Source organism: Synchiropus splendidus, chromosome 10 (genome assembly GCF_027744825.2).
Source record: "Synchiropus splendidus isolate RoL2022-P1 chromosome 10, RoL_Sspl_1.0, whole genome shotgun sequence".
Classification (NCBI taxonomy): domain Eukaryota; kingdom Metazoa; phylum Chordata; class Actinopteri; order Syngnathiformes; family Callionymidae; genus Synchiropus; species Synchiropus splendidus.
In genome coordinates this window covers 17,270,220-17,297,164 of record NC_071343.1, presented here as the reverse complement: position 1 = coordinate 17,297,164, position 26,945 = coordinate 17,270,220, and the positions used below count along the sequence as shown (strand labels likewise).

Below are 26,945 nucleotides of genomic sequence, written 5' to 3'. Positions count from 1 at the left end.
TTTTCTTTAGTTGTGACAGCGACTTGGAATTCAGTGGGGTGAATATCCAACAAATACTGCGTGTTACCCGAGGTGTGGAGCTCCAGACTTTCAGGAATGAGCTGGGGAACATTAAGTCTCTGTTCCACTCATCGACTCCCAGGAACTTTGTGGGGATTCTGTCTCGGTGAGATCACTATCATTCTGACATGAGCGAATTACACCTGCTAGTGTTCTCGCTTTTGTGCCCAGGAGTTGCAGCACAACACAGCAGCTCAGTAAATAACACATTTATGCTGCGTCTGTGTTGCTCTGGTAAACATGCTAAAAAACTATCTTTCTTATTGCCTCCACAAGTGTGCTGTGTGCATTCAGGGAATGTAATTCCGGTGAGAATCCATGATTCTTTTTAGTAATAATTACAACATTCATAATACTCTTTAACTCCTCCGCAATTAGTACTGGCACTATTTTTTTCATGCTTCACCTCCAAAGGCTAGTACTACCTCTACCTAGCTTACTACCACTCCTGCTACTTAACAAGTGATTCACATCATAAACAATACGGCTACATGCACTGTTCACCAAGAGCACTGCTTTCTGATCACTGAAAATAAGGATTTCATGTTGTTATGACTGTGTTATAACATGAAATTGTGTGAAATGCGCAAGCATTAACTTATTTTCTTCTCAGTGGTCTGCTGCTTCCTCGTGTTGGAGTGGAGGATCATGGGATAATTAGAACAGATGGTGGAAACCTAGGTGGTGGCATCTATTTCAGTGATTCCATGAGGTCAGGGAATCAATTCATTTCAAAATATCTACGCTGTAACTGTAAACACATCGCATTGTCTGATGGCTTGCAATCCCTACTGCCTTTCTTCTCCTCAGCACATGCATTGGCTATTCCAAGGCCAGTGATACGGATGGCTCTCGCCTCATGCTTGTGTGTGACGTGGCACTAGGTTCATGCAAGGACGTGTATAAGAAAGACTACACGCTGACTCAAGCACCTGAGGGACACACAAGTGTGCATGCAGTCCGTAAATCCCCAAGGGCTTCATCTGAGTTTGAGGTAAGTTGGTGATTGCGGTGGACTTTTGATCTCTCTTTCAAAAAGGCAGCACTTCTCTTATGTTGATAGACCTCTGTTTGCTCAGTAGTACTCACATTATATATTTTCATGCTCTCAATTCTGCTTCAATACTGCTGTAGCTGATAGATGCTGCACCAATTCCCATTACTTGATGTTATTCTTGCTTCTTTTATTCCACTAGGGATTTAATGAGGTCTTTTCAAATGGGCTACACAGAAACCACCTTGTCTTGTTCTTGTACTGCCACTACTACTGCCACTCTATTGATGCTTAGTTCTGCTTTCATCATCCACTCTCTTCTCTTCTCGTCTCTCCTCCATTGTGGCTATAACTGCTGCTACTGCGTCGATGGGGGATTCTACTGCTATCATGGCGTACTGCTACTTCAGGGTTCTCTCCTGGATTTCTTCTCGGCGTCAGCCACCCCTCAATAATGACCCTGTTTTGGATCATTATTGTGCTCAAAACAGCCGTCTCTGTTGGCTCAGGGGAAGCAAAGCAAAACTGATCCAGAGGCGTTATATAGATGAGAGCCATTCGTTTTTTGCTCAGGCTTTTGCGCCATCATTAACTCTGCTCTCAGACTCTGTTAACAACCTTGTAAATAGTTTCAGGTCCAATATTATGTGTGTTATGAACGCCATCGCGCCGATTAAGAGCAGAGTGACCCCACTGGGGAATGAAGTGCTTGAAAATGCTCTCAAACAGTATTGATGCATTGAACATGAAATTGATGGCAGAAATCTCAACTTCAGCTTCTTTATCACATTGCCACTTTGGAAACAGAAATAGCTGAGCCATAATCATTGTTGTAGAGAGATTACAAAACCTTCACCTTTAGCCCCTCTTGAACTGCTTTCAAGCAAATCATGGAATGGCTTGCCTTCATTCTTCTCCAGTGGAAGTGAGATGATTACTGGAGGTTGTGTCAAGAAACGTGCTCAGACACAGAACATTTTATTAAGTCACCTATCTGCATGCAATGAACTGCATACTTACAACAGCTATCTATTTCAGCATCATATGAGGGATCGAAATGGAGCTAAAGAAAGAACAAATCTTATGGCACCCATCTTGTGTGTATTTTTTTTCCCCAGACAGGTTGTTTCACCAATGCTAGTGACATTGAAGTGAGGACATGATTTTGCCTGGTAGTAAAACACCTTTTACTATTAACAAAACTATTGTTGGAGAAACAAATAGAAGCTTGCAACCCACTACTTCTGCGGTTCTTTCCGCACCTGACTCTACGCCTTGAGAAGTGAATACGCTGCTAACCAGACATTATGAACTTCATGTTTTCCACAGTGGAGGAAGAAAACACATGGCTCTCTTGATCTCAAGTTGAATTTTACTATAGCAAATTCATCAAAAGGTGCAGCAAAATGTTTAGGTTTTCTGTCCATGTTGCTTCATATTAGGGTGACTGGGGTCAAAAATGCATGCCCAGCAAACCATCTGAGTTGTGGGAGGGAGTGTGACGTCATTTCAGGTTCATATTATATAGAAAATGCTCTGCCGAATGACTCACCAGGAATTAGTTTTGATTAAGTGAAATCCAAACGGAGTCAAGGCCATGGCGAATCAGCCTTTTTCTGTCCATTGTCGCTCGCACCATGCCAAACGACACCATTTACTCAACAAAACTCAATAACTACCAATGTTTACATTTTTATTTTGATGTGAAGCTACTCTGTGTTTTTCAGATTTCATTACTAAAGAAATTAGAGCCTGTTTAAAGCAAAATCGGGGGAACAAACTAAAATAAATAACAAATACAAATAAAAAGCTCTCTAATAGCGACGCTAAGCTGCTGGCTAGAAATGCTCTATCTATTCCTCTGCATTCATTTACTACTTAACCACATCAGGCCCTAAGTATTGACATAAATCATTGAAAAACAAATCATTCTTATCTGATCCATTACAATTTCAGTGTGCTTAAGACATTCAAATCATCAGTGATTTACCAAAATCTCTAGTGTTGAAGAATGGGTGGTTTGATTTGTGTACACAAGTTGGGCTCCTCTGGGCTCTGTTCCCAGACCCCTGTATACTTTATTACTTAGATCTGATCTATGCTGTGTTCTTGAGCACAAAGATGTGTTCTGCTGTTCAAACTGCCGTTAAGTCACGGACGGAGACATTTTTGTTGACTGATCAATTGATGTGCGGTGCAGGCAGTTCATAATAGGATCGCATCTTTTATATTTGCTTGTCGTTGTGTTGCATCCTTTTGCCTGGGTTTCTCATGCTGGACCAATAACTTGTCTCACCCATGTACATGGATACAAGTAAAACACTGCCTTAGAAACTGCAGTGTTACCCCCTCCCACACACACAAGCGCTTGTCATTCACGGTGTCGGAAGTTGTCAACATATGGATTTCCACTGTTCTTCGTCCTCCTTTAGCATGACGAGTTTGTGGTCTACAGTCCTGATCAAGTGAGGCTGAAGTATGTGGTCCAATTCAGCTGCTCCACTGACTCAGTCAGGAAATTCAGTCCCTCCATCAACTTGTGTGATGAGAAGGCGTTGCCCTCTCCTGGCGACGGTAAGAATTGTATAATAATCCGTGTTTTGTTTTTTTTTATTGATGGACTTTTTCATTAAATGCTTGAGCATTGCTAACTATTTCAATGCTACTGGAATGTGCTGTTTTGACAAACGAATCCAGGCCTGTAGTTGGAGGAAACTGGAGCCACTCTAAACACTCCTGTACGTGTTAGAATGCGTGCCTCTTGACTGTAAACTTGTGTCATGTGTATGTGTGTGTGTATATTCAGCGATTTCCGAGAAAGATATTGGAATAGATGATATAAAGAACCCTCTGGAGGACATGAAGGCCGGATTGCTGGACAGCAAGGGGCAGCAGCTCCCTCTGCAGGCTGTCAATGTGAAGTGCAGGCTGAAGGATCTGCTCTCTCAGGTAACTTGTTCTGCCCAGTCCTTTCATACTAATGCTGTTTACTACGTTTCCAATAGGCCTAGAAGTAAGTGCAGCAGATAATGGTGTTTGTTGTTTGTTTTTGTTTTATCAGTGTTATGAGTGATTATAAGAGCAAGGCAAACGGGATGACTATTTCTTATACACGTCCCATGACTATTTGGTACTAAGTAGAGCTGGAATTAGTGGAATCAGAAAGAGAGATCCAGACGTGGAATTTCAAGGGCTTGAGCAATAACCACTGCGTCCTTGTTCAGCTCCAAGCCTCTGCCAAACTCCACCTACCGGGAATACCTTAACTCAACTCAACTCAATTCAAGTGGGTTTTCTCAATGTGGCGGAAGCGCAGTTATTTTCACCCTATCTCTGAGGGAGCTGGCCAGGAGGAAGCGCTCTGAGTTCATTTAATGTTTGGAGCTAAGTTAAGTTATATAGAGCATTGACACTGCTCTATATAACTTAACTTCACCAAGCGCTGGAGACCTAGAGCTCTGAGCTGTAACTCCACAGCTCTGGGCTTATATTTTCCACTAAATATTGTTTTTTTGTCATCTTCTCTCAGGTCATAATCTTCCAGAAGTACACTAATCTGGGAACCGAGCCCATCGAGGCAAAGTACGTCTTTCCGTTAGATGACTCAGCAGCAGTGTGTGGGTTTGAAGCATTCATCAATGGAAAGCATGTGGTGGGACAGGTAACGCCGCTTCTGTCTAATCTATAAATACAGATTCTTTTTACCAACCTTGCAACTGTCATGTTACTTACGCAAAGTGCATTGCATGTCGCCCATGACAAAATTGAATATACATGCTGAAAATGTGCAGGCTGGATGAGAGAAAAGATGCTTGTAGGTGATTTAGGATGCATGTCTTGACTTGAACCAAGCTTTTGTTTCTTTAGTCAGTGTATGCCGTTTGTTTACTTTTACTGTTACAGAAATAGTGTGGAACTTCAGAACAGAATGAGTGATATGGATCCTAACATATTAATTCATGTGCTAACAAAACAATACTCTTTTTTGTTTTAATATCGATGTTTTTTGCAGTTCTTTGAAATATGAGTATTAATGGTGATAATTGAGCCAAAAGACCTGCCATTTCTGATATTTTTTTCTTCAAGTTTATACCATAACCGACACCTTTAATTTGCACTGAATCATAAACTTTAAATGCAGAGTTGATTTATTAGGTTATGAGAGTACTAATTGCTTTAGGGCCTCAGTGGCACAAATAGTTTGACGCCTGTCTCTGTGACCTTTTCATTTCAGGTGAAGGAGAAGGAACGAGCACGCCAAGAGTACAAGCAGGCAGTAGAGAAAGGCCATGGAGCGTACCTCATGGATCAGGACGCCCCAGTATGTATTCATTCTAAACTACTGTTTGCAGCAGCGATGGGCTGGTGAAGCTTCATGAAACAGTGCCCTCATTTTTTGGCTTTGGCTTCATTCTTTACTCTCAGTCTTCATTGAACAACGATTGTAATGACGTTATTTATCAACGGAGAGCGCCCCCTACTGTGTTCTGACATCACCATTAAGCCTCATTAGCTTTGATTCTAACTCCTTGCTGTGCTTCATGCAGGATGTTTTCACCATCAGTGTGGGCAACCTGCCACCGGGCGCAACCGTCATCATTAAAGTTACCTTTGTGTCTGAGCTGGTGATCAAGGACGGGAGTGTTTTCTTCTCTCTGCCTGGAAGCGTCGCTCCTTGGCAAGAGAGTGCAGCACTCAACCAGACCACACAAGTAAGCTTGATGAAAACATTCTTTCTAAGGTCCGAGAGCAGAAGTAAAAGCGTGGGTCACTGACTGAAAGTAGTTTGACATCTTTAAAAACTCAAAGTTTCAAATACCCAGTTTTATTTTGGGCCATGGACAGAATCCAAGTAATACAAAGCACATTTTTGCCAAGTGAAATATAAACTGATCTCATTGAGGCACACATGTTATGTATGTATATTTATTGGAATGACTTGTAGATTAATATTTGGGTCATCTTCTGACAGCTACATTCTATGTCTTGTAGTTGTGGGCTGTTTTTGTGTGCATGTTTTGGGTTTTTAAGCTGTATTATATTTTGTATAATCAATGCAACAGTAATGTCACTATTTCCAACATGATGCTTTGCATCTCTTTTTAAGGTGACTTTGGATAAAGTCTGTATCACTGACGAAACAGCAAGTAAAAGGTCAGACCCACCTTGTTGTAATTGTTAATTTAAATAAATCAGAATAGAATACAATACATTTTTCCCCCTTTCTTAATAGTAATAAATGTCTTTTTCAGAGAGTTCACTCTGGACATGGCAATTGAGATGCCCTATGATATCACAAGACTGCATTGTGTTACCCATGAAATCCTAAGGAAGGTAATGTATCATGATGTTAAATAGATGCTGTCTTTTATGTTTATTTCATGTGTCACAATATTCTCTTACAGAGAAGTTGAATCAAATACTAGACAAAACATTTCCTATCCATTTTGTGTATCCATTAGTACCGGTAGTAGTGACTGTGTTTAATGTGTTTCTATGTGCTGCTTTATAGAAAACAGATTGCAAAGCAGTAGTGAGCTTGCAGCCTGGACAGGTGATGGGTCCAGAAGGATTCCAGCTGTTCATCAGTCTGTCTGCGGTTCATTTACCCAGGATGTGGGTAGAAAACCATCCTGACAAAGACAGCCAGGTGGGCTCACTTTCGTTCACATTTTCTAAATTGTTTTTATCCACTTAAAGACAGGAAGGTTATCAAGTTGTTGGAAGTGTTTGAGTGAATATGTGCCGAGGGCAATGTAGTATTAGAGAGACTGAGTCTGTATCTATCATAATTGGCTCACAACTTATCATTGTCAACCCTCATTCATAATTGTGGTCAATTTTGTCTATTAGAGCTAATTTTCTCCTTTAGTCATTGAACAGATCAGTTTATTCATTAATAAATAACACAAAAACACCTTGCCCTGCCCATAAGTACAAAAACATTCTCTCAATGTCAGCTTTTTGTATCAGCAATATCAGTGTTTTGTATTTATTTAAATTCCGTCTTGCACTTAAAAATCCCGAAATTGATTTGGTTGCATTTTTATCTTTCGAGTGGCAGGCAATTTCGAGTGTTAGAATGTCCACATTCAAAATTATAGCATAACAACAACTGACAACATAAAGCTGTAGTAGAACTCGGTGACCGTCTTCCTGGGCATTGGTCAGCCTGGTTCCTTTCCAAATCTTGGCTCCTGTAAACACTGACTGTCTTCCTTGCAGGCCTGCATGCTGGTTTTCTACCCCAACTTTGAAAGCAGCAAGGAGGCTGCCACAGACGAAGTGATCCTGCTGCTGGATGTGTCCGAGTCCATGAGAGGGGGGTCACTCCACAATGCCAGGATGCTTGCGCTGCACATTATCAAAACCCTCGACCCCAATGTTAGAGTCAACGTTGTTGTCTTTGGCACAGGTCCGTACTCTATTACCTCTTCTCTTCTTAATTTAAACCAGTGAGTGTATTGTGAGTAACACTAAATACTGTATAGGTATCTAGTTATAGTGCTTCAAAGTTCAATTTTATAGATGTGTCTGTAGTGTGAAGCTCAGTAGGAAAGATGTATTTCGGTGATACATTTTCTTTAAGGCATTGAGTGAACTGAGAGGAAGAGTTGTTCCAACCAAACAAGTGCACATTAAAAAAAAAAAAAAGAAAATGTGTCCTCTTCATTGGTTGGAACAAAAACCTGCACCCACTGTGGCCCTTTGTGGACCGGTTTACCCACCCCTGGATATACATGGATACATATTGATCTGTCCAATACCAGAGAGGATGAATTAAACAAAACTCAAATTCATAAAAGGCAGTCCAAAAACTGATTTTGGAAAGCGCCTCCATCGTACCTGCGGCAGTATTTGTTCTTTTGGTCTCCAGAAAAACGAAATTGTGAGGATACATTTGATCCAAAGACTTCAATTTTACCCACAATGTAAAATGTGAGGCGGAGAATCCTGGGAAATGCTCTCCTGACGACTGCAATGTTTCTCCCTGTCAGATCACTCTCAAGCCTTTCTGGCAGCGCGTCCGCTCGCCGAAGCTGGGGAGGAGGCTGAGAGATTCATCAAGGTGAGTTATGACATGAAGACACTCTTCACTGTTAGTATATTTCCTCTTGAGTTGTCAGGGGGCCAACAGGGAAGTGTAAATCCTACTGTCTCAGATTTAAAACCTGCACGTTGCTAGTTTGGAGTTTTAATTATCTTGAGTTTAAAATTGAATACTTCTATACAGCTTTGATGGTGCTTGTGCGTCGCATTTGTTGGAATTCTATTTCAGCTAAACCTACTTAATGATTTATGCCCAAGTAAGTAGATTCACTTTGTGACGGTAAGTATTAAAAAGTCAGATTAAAAGTTAGTTAAATTAAAATGGTCAATTTGATGTATGTATATATATATGGATATCATTGGATATAAAATAACTTTAACCTTAATGTGTTTATTCCATTTATGAGAAAGAACAAAGAGTCTTGTTTTCTATTTATGTGACTCATTTGTCAGACATTTTGTGTTCCATGCAAGATCTGTTCCTGGTCTCCAAACTCTTCAGATAGTTCTAAAAACAAGACTATTGTGTCGTCCTGTGTAACTCTCCCTATTTTAGTGAAAATGTGAAAATGGAGGAAAAGAAGGTCAGATGACTGTGTTTTTGTCTGTAGGCCATCCCTCAGTCTGGAGGCAGCACCGAATTGTGGCGTCCGCTACGGTTACTGAATCTCCTCCCACCATCCCGAGGCACCAGGAACCTTCTCCTGCTGTCAGACGGCCACATCCAAAACGGAATGCTGACTTTGCAAATGCTGAGGGACAACGCTCGCCACAGCCGTCTCTTCACCTGTGGCCTGAGGTAACCTGTGGATGCCCGCTGTTTTCATCATTGTTGTGTTTCAAAACAAGTACAGTGGTACCTCGGTTCTCGACCACAATCTGTTCCAGACGGCCGTTCGAAATCTAATCGCTTTTTCCCATTACAATGAATGGAAAAAGAAATCGTGCGTTCCAAGCCTTAAAATAGTCTTTTGTAGGAGTGAATGTAGAGTGTCTGCTGCAGGTGCGCTGTTCCTCTATGTGTGTGGCCACTGCATGTGGGAGGGGTTGCCGAGTGAGTGACGTCTCTCCAGAAGTGAAGAGGTGCCCGGTGCGTGTCCAGCTCTGAATGTGCGCTTCTGTGCAGTTTGGCTGTGACAAAGTCATAAACCAAGTAACGCTCTGTCCCAGACTCTCCTCATCCCTGTCCCAGCTCCAGCCCACAACAGGACATCAAACCCTGGAGTGTGAGCTCCAGCCTCGGAGGTGTGGGCTCTCCACACCTCCGAGGCTGGAGCTCGCTCTGAGCACCTCCCCTGTGACACTCTACCACGGTCCAGTGCGGAGACAGGAAAGGTTTTACACCTCAGTATGAAGAAAAAACAGTCAGTAAATGTAGCTAACGGGACACGTCTGCATACAGAGGCTGCGTTATACACAATAACAAAGCACGTCGTGGGTCAGCTGATCGGTCCGCGCACATTATGGTTTTTCCGGCTTTTTTCTGGGCCGTTCAAGTTCTGGATTTTGGTTCGAAATCAGAAGCAAAAAAAGTTCGGAATTTTTGTTTGTACTCCGATTTGTTCCAAGTCCGGGACGTTCGAAAACTGAGGTACCACTGTACTTCATAGTAATGATTGGAAGTGTAAGCTTGACTAAAGCCCTGTCCTCAGTTGGTGGTGCTTTTGGTGTAAAAATAGTCGCCGTTCACAGCCAAAGTTAGTGTCGCCTTTATAAATGGGGCACCGCTTCAGTTAATTTTCTCCTCCATCCTGCTGCGTGCTGCTGCCATTGATTTGGTTTTCTTGTTCCACCAGTACCACGGCTAATCGCCACATGCTGCGTGCTCTGGCCCAAGCAGGAGGCGGAGCTTATGAGTACTTTGATACCAAGACGAAACATACCTGGAAACACAAGGTGAGAATGCGGCCTTCTAAGCACCTATGCTTCCATTTTGACTGTTGGAAGAATCGTGACAGAGACACAGAAATAGCCTGGAGGGAAGTAATTCTAGCCGCAGTCTGCATGTTTTTTCTTCAGGCCACATGTTTTTCAATAAGGATAATGTGACTGTGAATGTAATCTCACAACAATATCTTATTTTGAGAGAATATATACTTTTTTTGTGTACATTTTTAAAGTGACTAGAACCTTGTCCAAATGATCTCAACGATTTTATTTTTTCTAGATAGAACTACATCATTTCTTTTGAAGAGACATTTTCTTTGTGGATCAAACATGTGAAACTTACATTTCGACATTTCATTCTACAAGTCAGCAGTTGAATGAAACAATGAACATAACTTAACATAGCGAGTTTCAGAAATTTCTATGAATATTCATCCTGTTTGTCCACAGACTTGGACCATATTTTTTGTTTTAAATCACTTAAACTGATCCGATTTAAAGTGTATTTCTGCACTACTGTGGAGAAGTATTTGTCCCAGTATTAATCTTTTTTTTTTCTTTCATATCTATTGCATATGTTTTAGATCATCAAAACAGTTTCTACATAGAGTTTGCATGTTCTCCCCGTGTGCGCATGGGTTTTCTCTGCATACTCCGGTTTCCTCCCGCTTCCCAAAGACATGCTCACTAGATTAAGTTTACGCTCCAGCACTCCCTGCAACACTTGGACAGAACTAAGCGCTGGTTAACTGATGATGTTTGTACGTTTTTATGTATTTTACTTTATTTATTTGTTTATTTTAATACGATCAACCCAAACAGTAGTATATCCACTAGTCATAATGCGAAAGTCATCTTGTTTTGGAATTTTTTTTGTTTGATTTGGCTGAGTCCAAGGGTGAAATCTTAACTGAAAGCATAGGATTTAAATAGCAAATATTTAATCTGCAGTCTCATATGTTTTCTTTTGCCAGGAAGAATCACAAGTAGAAACGTGATGAGAAACAAGCGTGATGACAAAATGGTTCCGTCTGTTTGGCACTTAAAAAAGCTCTGTGAGACAAACTTAGAAGCGAATGTGGCCCTGAAATGTTGGACAGTTTCCCCTCCAGGAAGGATGGTGGCTCTGACATAAGACAGCCAAGAGAATTGGAGTATTCTTAACGAGCTACGTGAATCAGACTCGTAGGAGCACACTCAGAGGATCTCACTGAACACCACAAATCTATTTTCATACTGACACTGACAATGGATCAATGTAATGATTCTTCTTTGGTCCTTGTTAATGTGACCAGTCAACAAAGCGTTTTAAAACTTCAAGCATGTTTTTCAGGTGGCCTCTCAGGTGCAGCGAATGTCAGCCCCAAGCTGCAGCTCTGTGTCAGTCAAGTGGCAGCAGTTCAACCCAGCAGCACCATCTCCTGTACAAGCCCCAAAACGGCTCCAGTCTTTGTTCAACGACTGCCACACCCTCGTCTTTGGCTTTGTGCCACACTGCACACAGGTACGCCAATGTCACTGAATCGAGTATCATGAGACCTGTATTTGTCATCTGCACCGTTACAGTTAGTTAGTTATTAGTCATTATGATCATCAGACCTGCCTCGTGACCACGTGCCAATCCACCTGTCGAGATCACGCAGTGCCGTAACCCCTCTTGTAAACATTACCCCAAGATACTTGGAACTCCCATCCCCACTTAGCCTGATATTGATCATTCTGAAGATCTTGTTCATTCAAGCTAGTGACCCCAGTTGTCTTACTGCAGGCCACTCTTCTGGGAAACTTGAGTGGCCAGGAGCTGAACACCATGGTGTCAACCAGTGAACTGCAGAAAACCAAAGGCACGGTGAGGAAACACGCCCTGTTGATGTACGTTGCCTCCCTGATTGGCGATAATATGGACTAGCTTTTATCGTGTGTTCAGTTTCTCCACAAGCTCACTGCGCGGGCCATCATCAGGGATTATGAAGACGGAAGCCTGGACTTCAGCGAGCCAATTCAAGAGGTGTCAATGTGACTTCACTTTGCTTTGATAAGCATCCAGATGACAGGAGTTTGATCTTTCCCAGGGGAAGAAGTCAGAGTTGAAGTCCTACATTATCGAACTGAGCAAAGAGTTCTCCATCCTGTCGCAGTTCACCAGCTTTGTGGCAATTGAAGAAAGGGTTTGTTCACTTCACATTCCCTTTATTTGGTGAAGTCAACCTTTCCATTAGCAGGTTTTTAAACCTAAAGCATGGTGCTATGGACAGAAATGTTGTTGTTATTATTATTTTTTTCTTTTTTCTTTTGTTTTTTTGTTTTTTCCTCATCTTACCTTAGACAGAAGAAATGTCTGAAGTATGGCCTTCAAGCCACATTCGGTCCTTGGCTTTATTAATACAGACCGCATGTAGTCTGAGCTGCTTTTGACCTTTGACTACAAATTCCATTATATGTTTACTAACTAATTTTAACAGTATTTTTTGTCCCTAAATAAATAAAATATATTGCTAAAAATTCCTTGCATACAATTGCGGTGAGTGCACTGTGAACAAACTACAGAAACGAAAACATATTTTAGGCATTTCATTGTGCAGTTATGTTTTTCCCTGGTTTTTCTCCATGTATTGCAATATTTTACTAGGAAGTGTTAAGGTGTTAAAAGTGCCCAATTCTAGACTCTTCTTCTGTCTTTTGGCTTGATGCTCCTTCACAGCACTCACAGTATAAACTGTGGCCCGGTAGGAAATTTAAGTGCCTGCTCTTTATGCTTCAAAAAAATTATCATGTGATGCTTGGAAAATGCCGAGGTAGAGCTCCATGTTGTTAAAACAGCTTAATCTGTGCTTGGGCATTCCATCATTTGTACCAGCAGTCATGCCGTATACGTGACAGCAGACATTCAAAAGAGCTAAATGGTGTCCAAAAAGAAACATTTTTAGCTGTGTGAAAAATGTATATTTCTCCTGGACTCAAATGTTTCAGGACACTGGTGAATCTGAAAAGGGCTACACTGATATTGCAAAGTTACTCGCTGAGGAAGATGTTGACATCCTGTCATACATGAGCTGGGATTATGGTGATAAAGAAGAAGAAGAAGAAGAAGGAGAAGACTTGATGTCCTCATTGCTTGTGAGTGAACTTGCTTTTTCATTGAACTCTATAAGCTTTATGAAGAAGGTTTGTCTCTTTGGCCACAAAAAACACTTTTTTTTTTTATTTCAGTGTGCAGGACGGATGCTCCATTCTCTATGTACAGAGGTCTGTCTCCCTTATGTCTTCACTATGATTGCTGCTTTCTGTCATTGTTTGGAAGAAATGTTGTGCTTATTGGACCTCGGAGCACGTGTACTGTAAATACTGAGCACCTCATCTCAAAAATTTTAACTATAACAGTTAAACTGTTTTGCCAGACCAACCAACAAAAGATAGGTATCATCTATGGTTTTCACAGAGGTTTGTACAAAGCCATTTGTCTGTGCAATGCAGGTTAGGAAAAAATGTCGGGATAAAAAAGTTGTATAAATACATTTGATTAAGTGTTCAACTTTTTGTGTGAGTCAAATTTAGTCAAATGAATCATCTCCATTTATTGTCAAACTGGACTCAGCAAAAGTGATTTCTCTTTGTTTTATAAACATTGCTACGTTGGCAAAACAGTATATTAATCACTGTCTTGTCTGAGTTGTCCACGCTATCGATGCCGGAATCATCAAAGCGCCATAAAGTTTGAGATAAGCAATCGTAAATCCAATGAAAACTGAAGAGGAGCTTTCCATGGAACAGTGTTTTTCAACCCTGTTTAAGCCACAGCACACTTTGTTCAGTGAAAAGAATCCCGAGGCTCACCACCAAAGGAACCTCGGCCGTAGCACAATTGCGATTAGTCAAATGTCCTTTTGTCGTTCATTTTTAATTTGTGATAAATTGTAGCGACTGACACTCAGCTATTTTGGCACCTTATTTGCAGAAGCAAAAAGCAGAAAATATATTTGTTTAAAAAATGTTTCCAGCAAGGGGCAAGTGATACAGCAAAAATAAATTATGATTTGTTTATTTATTTTAAATAATAGTTTCGATTTTTATCACAATCTCATATTTTCTAAGCTAACTTGCAAGTTTCTGGTCGGTTTTACTTGTAAAAAGAAAAAAAAAAACAGAATTTAGGCCGACGAGCAGATGAGCATCAATATGTTAATGGACGTCACACAATCCAATTGTTCATGATTTAATGTCATTATATCGCCCCCCTTTACGTCCGGACAAATTCAATAGAAGTGGGTCATTTTCCACGGCCACCTGAAAACCGCTGGCATAGAATATGTCACCTTCCCATCTCTACCATAACATTGATTCCAGACCCTGACTCAGATTGGGTATTATTGACAAACAAAAAAGGATCACTATTGGAAATATGTTGCGAACTACGATAGTGAACTGAAGTTCTTTTAGTGCTGCTGTCTCGCAACACAGCGTGAGACTTCACATGCAACGCTGGCTGAAAATATTGGCATTTATCAACAAGCTGTATCGCCCAATGTGCTTCCAAACAGTTTCATGCATCGGTATGATCTGGCCCGTTTCTACTAGACACCTGGATGGATGAGTAAGTGGTGGTGATGGGTTGGTGAGGCTTAATGCAACGGTTCATTTTCAGAGCTCTGAAGTATTTACGTGATCCATTCAATCTTTTTGTGTGGTTTATTTGTTACTTTGGTTAAAAATACATAAAATGTATATCTTTTTACGATTTGTTTCAGTCCTGGATCTCGGACTTTGATGTCATCCTTGGCATGGATGGTGACATGATGATGGATTTACCGGCGGTAAATATTAGTAAAAAACATTAGCACAGCGGATCCTTTATTAACGTTCGGTCAAGTCTAACCTTAAAATAGCTAAATGTGAGATTGAAATTGAAATGACCTTTGGATGGAATATGTCCCCAACCACCTGAATATCTGTGGAAAATGTTCATACATATTTCATCACACTGCACCTACATTAATTTTTTTCTAATTTAGACTCTAATATTGTCAAGTGGCAACCTATGACAGCTCTTCTGATTTATCACTGCCTTGTTTTGGTTACGGCTTTCATGCATTGTCGCAGTTTGCAGGTATAGGTTATGCCACACAAGCACAGTCAGCAAATATTCACTGATCCTAATAGTTAAAAGATGAAAAGGTGATTTTCGTTATTTGGTGCTATAAGATCAAATTACACGTTTCCTTTCTCCGTGTAACATGAAAATCAATGACCTTATTTTGTTCTCTGAGTGATATATCTATTGGTGTTTTTCCACAACCTGTCGTTCCATGTTCTTCAGTAGATCTTTACTAGATCTCGGTGGAGCAGTAAATGGTCGTGATGGGCCGGTGAGGCTTCATAAAACAGTGTCTTCATTTTCAGAGCACAGGTTGCGGCATCTACTCTGATGTATTTATATTATATCTATTTACTGTTTGTTTTAGCACTTCCTTGGCATGAATGATGATGATTATCATCAGATGGTTCCAACAAATCAGACATATGGTGAAGAAGCAAGTCTTTCAGATGAGTCTTCATCATACGTAAGTCCACTCAAACCTTGAATGTTTGCATTTGCTAAGTGTGTAACCATTCCAGATTGAAATTGAATTGATCTTGGCGTAGAAAATGTTACTGCCCCCTGTGGACAATGTTCATACACCACCTTTAGATCCCGCTGCACCTACATTTATTTTCTCTCATTTAGAATCTAATGTTTTCAGGAGGGCTTGCAGAGGGTCAAACTAGATCCTAGCATGTGGTGAGAGATTCATACAACATTTATAACATGTGTTAGTGGCTGGATCTGAGCCAAGTCTGAAGATGCATTTTAAAACTCAAAATGACAGACCAAGCTTCATTCAAGATGAAACCAAACTAATTCTCAAAGTGACGCATATATTGACTCATACCAACAAGATGTATCATTCCATGTGCTTTAGCCCATCACTAAGGTGAGGCTTTATGAAACAGTATAATTTCCTCAGCCTGCACAGAAGAAGCATCTATCATTCAACATCAGAGATGGAACTCCCTCATGCAGCCAGTGAGGAGAGGCAGGATCCAGCGAGAGCATGTTCCTCTGTCATTCCATTCTTCTGCCATGATGTAAACAAGGAACTCACCGCTGAGGTTGCCCTGCCCTTCTGCTGTAAAGTGTAGCGGTGGGGGTGGAGTTGGGGCTGTGATGCCACTCACAGAACATGGCTCTGAAACCCGTCATCTCACGAAATATGAAAATCTATTTACGCATTGTGGCTGTAAATCATCCAATATTTAAAATAATGTCATCACCTTTCTCTTATCTTTGAGGGAGAGATGGAGGCGTCCTTGGACTCACCACCGACTCGCCAAGGTTCAGATTCCGTCTTGTTTGGTATGTAACATTTTGTTTTCAGCACTTCAACAGCACTCACATCATTCCCATAGTCCGAAGCACATCCAGAGATTCCTGTCATGAGATCAGTGTGTCTCTTCTGGTGCCTCTGCAGTCGCTGCAAATGAATCATGTTTACATATTAATTATATTATTGCATTATTATTATAATGTAAATGGAGCCCATTTAAAGCGCAGGTAGAAGTTGCAAATGCTCAAGTTTCCATTGGGAATGACTAGGAAGGTCAAGAATAGGAGCAATATATTAGAGGGACAGCTCATGTGGTAAAGTGTGGAGACATATTTGGAGTGTAGACTCTTTTGGTTATGTAGAAAGGAGATACAGAGGAGATGTTGGACAAAGAATGTTAGACGTGGAGATACCAGATGGAAGATGAAACTGAGTTTTGTGGATGCACTGGACCGTGGTAGAGTGTCACAGGGGAGGTGCTGGAGCTCACACGCCAGGGTTTGATGTCCTGTTGTGGGCTGGAGCTGGGACAGGGATGAGGCGAGTCTGGGACAGAGCGTTACTTGGTTTATGACTTTGTCACAGCCAAACTGCACAGAAGCGCACATTCAGAGCTGGACACGCACTGGGCACCTCTTCACTTCTGGAGAGACGTCACTCACTCGGCAACCCCTCCCACATGCAGCGGCCACACACATAGAGGAACAGCGCACCTGCAGCAGACACTCTACATTCACTCCTACAAAAGACTATTTTTAAGGCTTGGAAGGCATTATTTCTTTTTCCATTCATTGTAATGGGAAAAATCGATTCAGATTTCGAACAAATCGCTTCTTGAACGGCCGTCTGGAACGGATTGTGGTCCAGAACCGAGGTACCACTGTTTGTTAACAATATTGAAGGGGTCTAACATTTATGCACGTTTTCTCATCGGCTTATCGTGACAAATTTCCTCGGTCCTCTAGTTCAAAATCACTGTAGGAGCTGAATCTTTCTCAATGAAACCATTTTTAAACAGGGAGCGCCACCTACTGAGCTCTGTAAATGATGACACTGCCTGAATATGCGGTAGGGCTCAATGGAATGTGAGACTGACAGCCAAATGTCAGGTGCGTCTGCGACCATCCATGGCTCAAAAACTTGAGTCCTGACAGACCAATGTCCGTCTCTCGCAAAGCAGGAAGGATGAGTCTACATTTAAATGTTGCATTCATTTGTGAAATATCAACTTTTTGCACATTTGATTTTCAAATTTCTCTCAGGTGCAGTGCAGTCAGAACAAGTGACTGAGAAAATGGTGGGAGCATTTGGACGCACAGAGTCTCCTGGAAGCAGTTATTCTGCAGTCGAGATTCAAGCTCCTCGTCTCGCTTCCTTATCTCGTTTCGCAAAGTGCCAGGGCTCGTCCATGTCCCTGCTCAGACAAAGCCCGCCTGATTCTGATTATTATTCTGAAAAGCCAGTGATTGCTGGATTCTCGTTCAGTGGATTCTCATCCTGTCCTCCACCCCCTCCACCCCCTCCCTCGTTCAGTGGATTCTCATCCTGTCCTCCACCCCCTCCACCCCCTCCCTCGTTCAGTGGATTCTCATCCTGTCCTCCACCCCCTCCACCCCCTCCCTCGTTCAGTGGATTCTCATCCTGTCCTCCACCCCCTCCACCCCCTCCCTCGTTCAGTGGATTCTCATCCTGTCCTCCACCCCCTCCACCCCCTCCCTCGTTCAGTGGATTCTCATCCTGTCCTCCACCCCCTCCACCCCCTCCCTCGTTCAGTGGATTCTCATCCTGTCCTCCACCCCCTCCGCCACCCATGATGGGAGGTGCTATACTGTCTTCAGGTCTCCGTCCGTTTGGTTCTGCCTCCTTTTTCACCACTCCTCCTTACCATCCCACCTCTCCTTCTGGGTTCTCTCCTCCTTCCAGCCTATCCACACTGCCTGAGCCTATGAGTCTCACAAAGCCTGGCCAAGTAGCTGGAGAAGCTTTGGAATCTATTCCCTTATTACGATCTGTGATTTCAGATCACAGTTTATCTCCACATCTTTCCTTCTTCCCTGACTCGAGAGAAAAACGCACTAAGGCCCATTTCCAAGCCCCAGCCGGACCTCCAGTCATCCAAGAACCCCAGCAAGGAGCAGGAAGCATGCCTGACATACCTTTAGAAAAAATGAGGGAAGAGGCTTCCCGAACAAGGCACACATTTAGTTTGGCCCTTAGCGCCGGTGCAGCTGAAATCAATGTCAAACCCCATCTTCACAAAAGGAGACGGTGTCTCAGTTTATCACAGTAAGTACATTTTAGCTTCCACCCATGAATCTGTATATAATGAGATTTCATCTTCATCTGTACATCTATCCACATTGATTCTTTTTTTTTTAATCAGGAAGAGGAGATCACAGCCATTACAGCCTGAAGACCTGCACCTAAAATGGACAGAGATCTTTAAGCTGCAACTTCCAGTAAGAAAGTTATTTTCCCCAAAAGAAGCTCTCTGTCTGTTCCACAGTGTCACCCAGGGAGGAGATTTAAACTGGCAGATCTATAGGTTAGGGTTAGATATAGTTCATATGTTGGACAACATGACATATGTCTGACATGCTGAACCATGTTTGGCCTATGAAGACTTCCTTATTGATTCACTGATATTTGTGTTTGCATGTCCAGTTGGCAAAACCATTGACCAAAACACAATTGTGCTTAGTCAAATGTCCTGCAGAAACATTTCATTTGAGAGAATAGAGAGAGGAGCGGGCAAAATGACATTCATGTATCATGAATTATTTATATTTATTTCAAATAACTGTTTTGATTTCATCTCTTTTGTCTGATTTTATTCTTGTTTGGGTCATTTGCAGAAAATCTTTAACATGGTTTGACTCTGCTTGCTTCATAACAACAATGATTCTTTCTCTCTTCACATTTTGGAGCGCATTTATTTGGTTCTGCGTTCATCTCTTAGCGGACTTTTAAACCACGAAGCAAACGTCCCTAGTTTACCATTGTCAATAGACGTCGTGTTAACTGTTAGCTTTGTCAGCTCTGCGGTGCAGATAGTCTTTGCCTCCGTCCTTCTGTGGTGAAGGTGTGTGGTCAAGTTAGAGGCACATCAGGTTTGAAAACAGCTGGAAGTTGTGTATTTGCCCAGCTTCCTCAGCTGGGAGTGTGTGGGAAGAGCAGCGCTGCTGTGAGTGATAGATGAGTCAAGGCATCAGTGTGCACCTGCAGTGTATACAGTGGAATGTGACGGAATCCACATCCTCACTCCTCACGTTGGTAGACCATCACAGTCTACAGCACGCTTGTGTCCGCGGCACACCGTTTGAAAAACACCGGACGAGTTGGGATTAAGCTTGTGTTGTCATGGTGTTGCAGGAGGGATTTTGGGAGTCGACCGCTGAACTGGGTCAGCTCATCAACGTGGACCTTTGCCTCTTCGCTGACGTCTTCCTGAAAAGCAGAGGCATCAACTCTCTGGGTGAGTCCGGTCTTCGACACTCGCACTGAAGCAGTGACTTTCCATCCTCATGATGGAAGCGTGTGTGTGTGTGTGTGTGTAGGAGAGAAGGCCCGTGTGGACATCCTGAGGCTGGTGGCAACGCTTCTGGTCCTGCAGCTGATGAGAGTGAGGGATCCGGAGTTCGGTCGTTTTCTCCACTCGCTTTTCAACCTCAGCAAGTCCACTCAGCACAGGTGGGTCTGGGAGTGGTTTTTTATGTCTCTCTGACGGCTCCATTCTTGGTGTCCTGCTCCAGTTAAGTCACCAAAATGCTCCGTTTAGTTTCACATTTCCACAAGCAGATGGCGGACGCCTGTAACTTTGATCAGAGCTGTGACCGTATTTCGATCCTATTTTGGAGTAAATGGAGACCGAATAGTGCCCCACAGTCGCAGAGACTGTGAAGGCTCGAGTTATGGCAGCAGTGCAGAGAGCAAGAGAGGAAGACTCGCACTCAGAAGATGTTCTGTTGAGCCGTGAGATAGAAAGCGGTGGCGCCACGTCTGTGCGTAATGACAATGAGTCTGTTTGCGGTGACGGTCCACAAGCAACATACCGCTGCATCTGGACTGTGTCCTGTGTTGAGAGTCAGTTTAGAAGATTTTACATTAAATTAGGCTTCAATCATGAAACGGGACGTTTATTTCAAATGATTTCACAACTGTTTTTTTTTTTCCTGTTAAAGGCTGACGTTTTGTTGAGTTGAAACTCCAGGTTCTGAAGTGAAGCTCCTCCATTCTTATCGGCTTTAAAAGGAAATGAATCAATTCATGGTGTTTAAATCGTCCATGAGCACAGGTTGTTCACTACCGTCTTGCTCTTTAAGAACTTGTTGACCTTTGACCTCCAGGCCGGAGCATTGGGAGCAGCTGAAGCGAGCGGTGGACTGGGTCATCTGGGCCGACCGCCAGTACCCGTGCATCTGCAGCCGGCTGGAGTTCGGCGTGAGCTGGGAGTCGTCCACTCGCCAGCTGCTGGGCTTTGACTCTCTGCCTCCGTTCTCACCGCTGCAGGGTCTGAACCTGCGCAACACTAGGGTGGAAGATTAGCGCCGCTTACAAACATGATTCTGGCTTTGCACCTTATACTAGGGGGGAAAAAAGTGTGGCCTTGCTTCATCAAATACTGCTCCAAATGTAAAGCTACAAATCTATAACTGAGTGACAATCATTCTTTTTTTTTTTTTTTTTAAATAGCTAAGAAAGATATCAGTCTAGTTCTGTTGATGGCGCTTTCACACGCATTCATCCGTGGACCCATAGGAACGATAAGAGAAAACGTGTGTTATAGCCAGTACTTCAGTTCAGGGGTTGACAAACCAAAACAAATGGAACCTGTCAGTGGCCTGGTGCATGGAGAGCAACTTCTTCTCAGGAACCAAATGAAGATTAAACACGAGGCACTTTTATCATGCAGGGAAAAAGAGGGGAAGAAGATCTGGTGCTGGAGCACCACTAGCTGCTCCTTGGAAGTTTGACGTTCCGCTTGATCCCTGCATTATTGTTTTATTTCTTTTTTAAATAGTGAAAAAAGTCATCGCCCCCTGAATTTTATGACGACTCAAATACAGATTATCGCGTTTTTATACATGATTTAAAATCGTTTTTACCAAAAAGTATGATTTATCAAAACTTTTATTGAGATTCTTTTTATCCATAACAAATCAATTTCTGTGTTATTTGACACTTGTGGTGTATGTTCATGTGCGTATTATTATTTGTGGCGGGGGCTTAAAAATAAAGCTTAAATCAAATATGACCAAGTATGTGTGTCCTTGTTTCGGTCACGAGTCATGAGAGCCAGTTGTTTGGGTCAGGAGTTGCTTTAGTTCTAGACCAAAGTGCATCAGTGCGACACTGACTGCTTGCTCATGGGCAGCAGGGACGACGCCCTGAAGCTGGAGCGAATCCATTTTTAATAAACAATTGGAAGTTCGACGTTCCGCTTGATCCTTTTCTCCCACGGTTTTTCTGCGACACATAAACTCCGCCTGTGTGTGGGACAAATGGCGTGAGAAGTGGCTTGAGTAAATATGTTGTCTTTTCTGTTTGTAACCCTTCAGGCCTCAGGGTTGATGGGCTGACACTTGCAAGGAACTTAAGCAAGGGACCAAGAATATTAATAATAAAAGACATATTTCTGTGAAATAGGCCCCAAGATGTTAACAGATTCTGCTCAAAAATATTTTAATATGCTGTCAGTAACAGTCACGCTGAGCGCGGAACATCACAACAGCGCTGATCCGGGTCATGTGTCCTCTGCAGAAATGATGATCAGGTCAAACCAGACAGGGACTATAGTGGGTGAACCATTTGGACCCCTGAGCCGATACAGACGACATCTGACTCTCCAACTCTCGACTAAATCTGTCCCGTCCGAGTGAGACAGTCAGCAAGTATGTGGGGTAGCACACTCTTTCCACTGGAAAATGCAGATGTGAAGGAACCTTCTTTGCAAAACGTGGCTCATTCTAGAAGGAATAATGTTTGAGTAACTCATGAGCTGATCTCAATACTTCACTCAGTGTTTACACAACGCGAACTGAGATGTTTTGCTTACAGCTTAACCTTCCCTGAGCTAACCTGTCTGTTCACTGCCAGAGAATTAGATTCAAACCCGACAACTGGGAACAGCTTGAAGCCTTCCCAGCATAAATGGCTTCGGAAGATGTCCAGGTTTCCTGAACTAAACAATACAGTAGTTTGATTTGTACGAGACGAACCTGTGAGCAGGACTTCACTCTTTCGTATCTCTTTTTGCTGGCAATATTTCAGATGCTGAAATACTTAAGATTATCCATTAATGTATTTTAAAAATGAAAATTAAATACGGTGGTATCATTATCATGTTATTTTTAACTGACTTGTTTGTTTTGAAAGAGGTGTCGTGACAACGGAAGCTTATTGCAGTCACTTGAGAAATAGAAAATGAAAACATTTTCAATGTTGTTTTTTTTTGGCTGTATTTCTTAGTAAAGTATTTATTGTTTTTTTTTCCTTTTTTGAGCCTTTTTTTTTACATTTTTTGTCATACTTTTTTTCAGAGTTTTCAAGTATTTTTCCTGAATTGTTGAGATACTTGGAAATCCACAGCAACAACAATAAAACAATCAATGCAGTCATCCGATTCCATTCATTTCCGAGCTCAGCCAACATTATTTTTTTCAACATTTTATTTGGTCAAATTTTTAAGACATTGCGACATATGGTAGTCCAACATTATATCTAAGTAAAATAGATGGCATAATGATAAGTATGTCAGCTTAATGCAGGCAGGAAAAAAATGGCGTCAAATACAGGAAAATGACCGCCAAAAACAAACCAAAAAATAAAATACTAAAAAAAACGGACTTTATTTTTTCTTCAACTGAATGCAGCACGCTTCCGTATGTGTCTGGATTTTATAAACTGTTGCACGCTTTGTGAAGGGTCCACTTCGTCCTTGAACTGGACAACATGTACGGGTCACAGCTGAAGGTATTCTTCAATCCTCATGTGTTCCTTCCTCCTTCATTCAACAGAAATTTCATATATTCAGTCATTTTTAGTCGAGTCGACGGCACATGAAAACAAAAAATGTATTTATTTACGTAACAGGCAGACATGTTTGTCTGGACATTGATGCATGAATGAACTAGTAGAATTTTAGAAGTACACATATATTTGAATTAAATAATATATTCTGACCATCAAGAAATACTCACATCAACTATTTCTCAAAGTAAATCATGTCCGATCTTTGATCACTGATACCCCGGTTAATTGTCGATATGAATATTGAGATTTTCTATTCCCCCCATACTTTATATCTGTACGTCTCTTGAACAACACTGACTCTTATTTTAGAGTAACAAACATTTTTTTTCAATCCCTTGCCTATTGCCATTTCACGATGTAATTACACCATTATTACACACGATAAACGCACAATATTTTCTATTAAACACAGCTTGTGTTTTTTATGTTTTGGGTAAGATTCAGTCTTTTCTTTAGCTTTTATCCAGCATCATTTCTGGACATTGCCGTGACCTGAGGAGCCGAAGTTGAATCAAGGCCACAGAAAGCGGAGTCACATCCTTGAAATGTCATTTCACGGAGGTCACAACAGAGTATCATTCTCACACATATTCAGACTGGAGCCACCCATCTAGGCTCTGGTATAAATCCCACAGTGTCCAGAACTTCCTCTGCTTCCTTCCCTCCAACACATCCACCCTGCTCTCCAGTGACCATGAAGACTCTGTTGCTGCTCCCGGCTGTGGTTGCCCTCATGTGTGGCTCCAGCTCCTCCGTTCCTGTCACCCCCTACCACCCATTCTGCAGCACCGTGTGGTGAGGAAACCTGAAGTTTCCTTGCTGCTTTAATCTTCATTCAACCTTCATCTCCGCCTCGCAGGCTCTTCACCACACCGTGTTTGGAGGTCAGCTCCAAACTGGTCCAGCAGATAGTGGCCTTCAAGCCAGCGGTGGGGTGCAGTGAATGCGGCTACATGGTGAGTTTTAAGCCGTGTTTGCGGGCAGAGTGATTCTGATGGCTTCTGTGCTGCAGCTGGTGTCGGCCACACCTTCGTCCATCAGCGCCAACCACAGCTCCGTCGACAAACTGCAGGCGGAGAACATCACCTTCACGCTGAGCGCCACCATGCTGTCCACCGGCTGTCGCGTCTTCGTGAGTCCCACTCTGTGTTCTTAATAACTTCTTCAAATGTGATAAATTCCACCTGGACTTCATAAAACTCTGTTATTTCATTTAATCTCATTCTTTTTTTCCTTCTGACAATGAATGAAATGTATTCAATATTACTTGTTATATAAGCATAACTAACTTCATGAAAACTATTTATGATAAAATATACAGTAGTAATAAATTATAACAATCATATTCATTATAAACTTATATTTTATAGCAATAAATACAGTATTGTTATTGTGATTGTTATTGTTCATGTAGGATCTTCTTTTATATTGTCACTTTAACTTAAAGTAAAAAAACAGTTATGAAAAACCGCAATAACTACTGGCATGTTATTTTTAGTAACATAAGTGAATGCGGTTAATATTCAAAACAGTATTCTAATGATGCAATAAAAATGGCATTGTTGTTATTAGAATGTTTTCCACTTTTGACTGAATGAGAATGAACTCGTCATGGTACTTGAACCTTTAGAACAGTGAGCAGCAAGCAGGCTGCCAGTGGAATCCAGCCGGAGGCAACTCCATGTTTGCTGAAAACCAGGGTTTCTTTGTGGAGATTGGATGTTCTGCTTGTGCCTATATGAGGCCCCTCCCACCGCCTAGAAACATGCGGAATTTCAGCAGCACGTGTTGGTGTCTGGGTGTGATGGAGTCGCCACTCCATCCTCCTCAGGGTGTCTCCTCCCTCCAGTCCACGTGGTTGAGATAGACTCCAGCCCCCCACTAGTATCTGATACGGGAATATGAGGAAGAAATGAATCTCATTATTATTATCATTTATTAGTAGTAGAAGTGATGGTTGTGTCTGAGTTGAAATGTTCTCCTTTAAACTGATAGTAATACTGCAGCATGACACCTTCATCCATTTGTGCGAGTAAATGATGGTAGCTGCTCAAATGTCCAGGCCAAATCCACGTCTCAGGACTTCAGCTCCCTGCTGGACGGAGGTCGAAACTACTGTGTCCTCAACAACCTGTTGACAGGTGAGCGACGTTCCACATGAATGATCTCCTCCAATTGTCGGTTTGATATGGGATCCTTAACTCTGCAGCAAGCAAACTGGATCAGGACCCCAGCTTCATGGAGATGACCAATGAGTGGAGCTGTCTGGGGTACGGCCTCGCCAGCTGTGGCCCTCAGCCTTCGCCGGTTAGCCAGGGTTAGTTGTGAGAAACTGCTTTGCACCAGAGGAAAGCAGCTTGGATTTGTTTGAATATTAAAAACATTTGCAATGTTTTTGTCCGTGAAATTCAACCGCACATAAAGACCAGGCCCAGCGGTTCCACCTCTGCCAAGGAGGTTGTGTTTTGGATGGCGCTAGTTGGTCTTTCTCTCCATGTTCAAAATAACTAGGAAAAGCTATGGACAGTTCTATCAGGAAACGTATGAAATGGGATTGATCATTTTGAAGCCATCTATTTCGTGTACATTCAGTACACAAGATATAAACACTTCTCCAATTTCCCCTGGACCAGGTCCAGTGGTTAGCAGTCGCACTCTCACCACTGTGGCTTGGGTTCCATTTATAGTCAGGGATTTTAAGTTCTTCTTCTAATTTTAAAAAGTGATCGTGAACAGTCATCTCCACGTGAAGTCGCTGTGAATGTTATAGACTCTCCAGGCCTGTATGTGGCAGTGTAGCACTCTCAGAAAAGTAAACAGAGAAGATGGCGTGGTGCAGGCTCTTACATTAAATCACAGGCGTTTTATCTGGAGTGACCTACAAAATGAGCCAACACAGAGGTTTGAGAGGAACAAGAATCACACTAGGTTACTCAAGTAAGATAAGCAAGAGAGATACTTGAGAAACTGAGGGTTATAGACAGGATATACTTGAGCACTGTGAACAGGCGAGTACTTAGCCTTGAAACTGGCGTTTGGTTGTGCGGACGTTGATGAAAGACTAAAAAGATATGACATTATCCAACAAGTTGCCCATAGAGGCGAAGACGTGAAGCCAACGTTTTCAAATGTGTCCTCTTCGGAACCTGTTTTCAAAAGGCTGTGGACAAACTGGCAAAGACACATTCGTAGGTGGCGCCCTCGGTTTTTAAAAGTGATGCACTTCATTAAAGTTGTTCGGAGCCTAAAATGAAAGCTAAAAATAGAGTACGTGTTTTCAACTAAAATGAAGCTTCGGGAAGCTTCATTGTGACAGCATTACAATGAGAGGTTCACAAAATAGTTGGTGTCGCTTTCCCCCTGTTTTCGTTGATATTATTATGTTTTTTTAATAACCTTCAACTGGTGATGTGCTTATGAGGCTTCATGAAACAGTGTCCCAGTGAACCCACTAGATGGCACTATTGCAGTTTATTTTTTTAAACCGAGAGCGCCTCCTGCTGTACTCTGACCAGGAAGGCGTTGTTTCATGAAGCCTCACCAGCCCATTCACGAGTGCG

General features: G+C 42.1%; 1 protein-coding gene across 1 annotated transcript in view; it reads left to right on the top strand.

Annotated features, from left to right (window-relative positions):
• The window catches only part of parp4 (poly (ADP-ribose) polymerase family, member 4), a 31,901-nt gene extending 10,859 nt beyond the window's left edge, over nt 1-21,042 (top strand). The window contains exons 11-39 of the mRNA XM_053877140.1: nt 11-166; nt 674-772; nt 871-1,054; nt 3,487-3,628; nt 3,861-4,003; nt 4,584-4,715; nt 5,289-5,375; nt 5,602-5,766; nt 6,162-6,208; nt 6,307-6,388; nt 6,567-6,704; nt 7,280-7,469; nt 8,053-8,123; nt 8,716-8,903; nt 9,901-10,000; nt 11,325-11,495; nt 11,760-11,840; nt 11,919-11,999; nt 12,064-12,159; nt 12,962-13,108; nt 13,202-13,237; nt 14,737-14,802; nt 15,451-15,549; nt 16,319-16,382; nt 17,616-18,639; nt 18,737-18,812; nt 19,726-19,828; nt 19,911-20,043; nt 20,700-21,042. Coding sequence (XP_053733115.1) covers nt 11-166; nt 674-772; nt 871-1,054; nt 3,487-3,628; nt 3,861-4,003; nt 4,584-4,715; nt 5,289-5,375; nt 5,602-5,766; nt 6,162-6,208; nt 6,307-6,388; nt 6,567-6,704; nt 7,280-7,469; nt 8,053-8,123; nt 8,716-8,903; nt 9,901-10,000; nt 11,325-11,495; nt 11,760-11,840; nt 11,919-11,999; nt 12,064-12,159; nt 12,962-13,108; nt 13,202-13,237; nt 14,737-14,802; nt 15,451-15,549; nt 16,319-16,382; nt 17,616-18,639; nt 18,737-18,812; nt 19,726-19,828; nt 19,911-20,043; nt 20,700-20,898 — 4,300 coding nt within the window. The 3' untranslated portion in view covers nt 20,899-21,042. The remainder of the gene's footprint in view (nt 1-10; nt 167-673; nt 773-870; nt 1,055-3,486; nt 3,629-3,860; nt 4,004-4,583; nt 4,716-5,288; nt 5,376-5,601; nt 5,767-6,161; nt 6,209-6,306; nt 6,389-6,566; nt 6,705-7,279; nt 7,470-8,052; nt 8,124-8,715; nt 8,904-9,900; nt 10,001-11,324; nt 11,496-11,759; nt 11,841-11,918; nt 12,000-12,063; nt 12,160-12,961; nt 13,109-13,201; nt 13,238-14,736; nt 14,803-15,450; nt 15,550-16,318; nt 16,383-17,615; nt 18,640-18,736; nt 18,813-19,725; nt 19,829-19,910; nt 20,044-20,699) is intronic.
• The last annotated feature ends 5,903 nt before the right edge of the window (nt 21,043-26,945 follow it).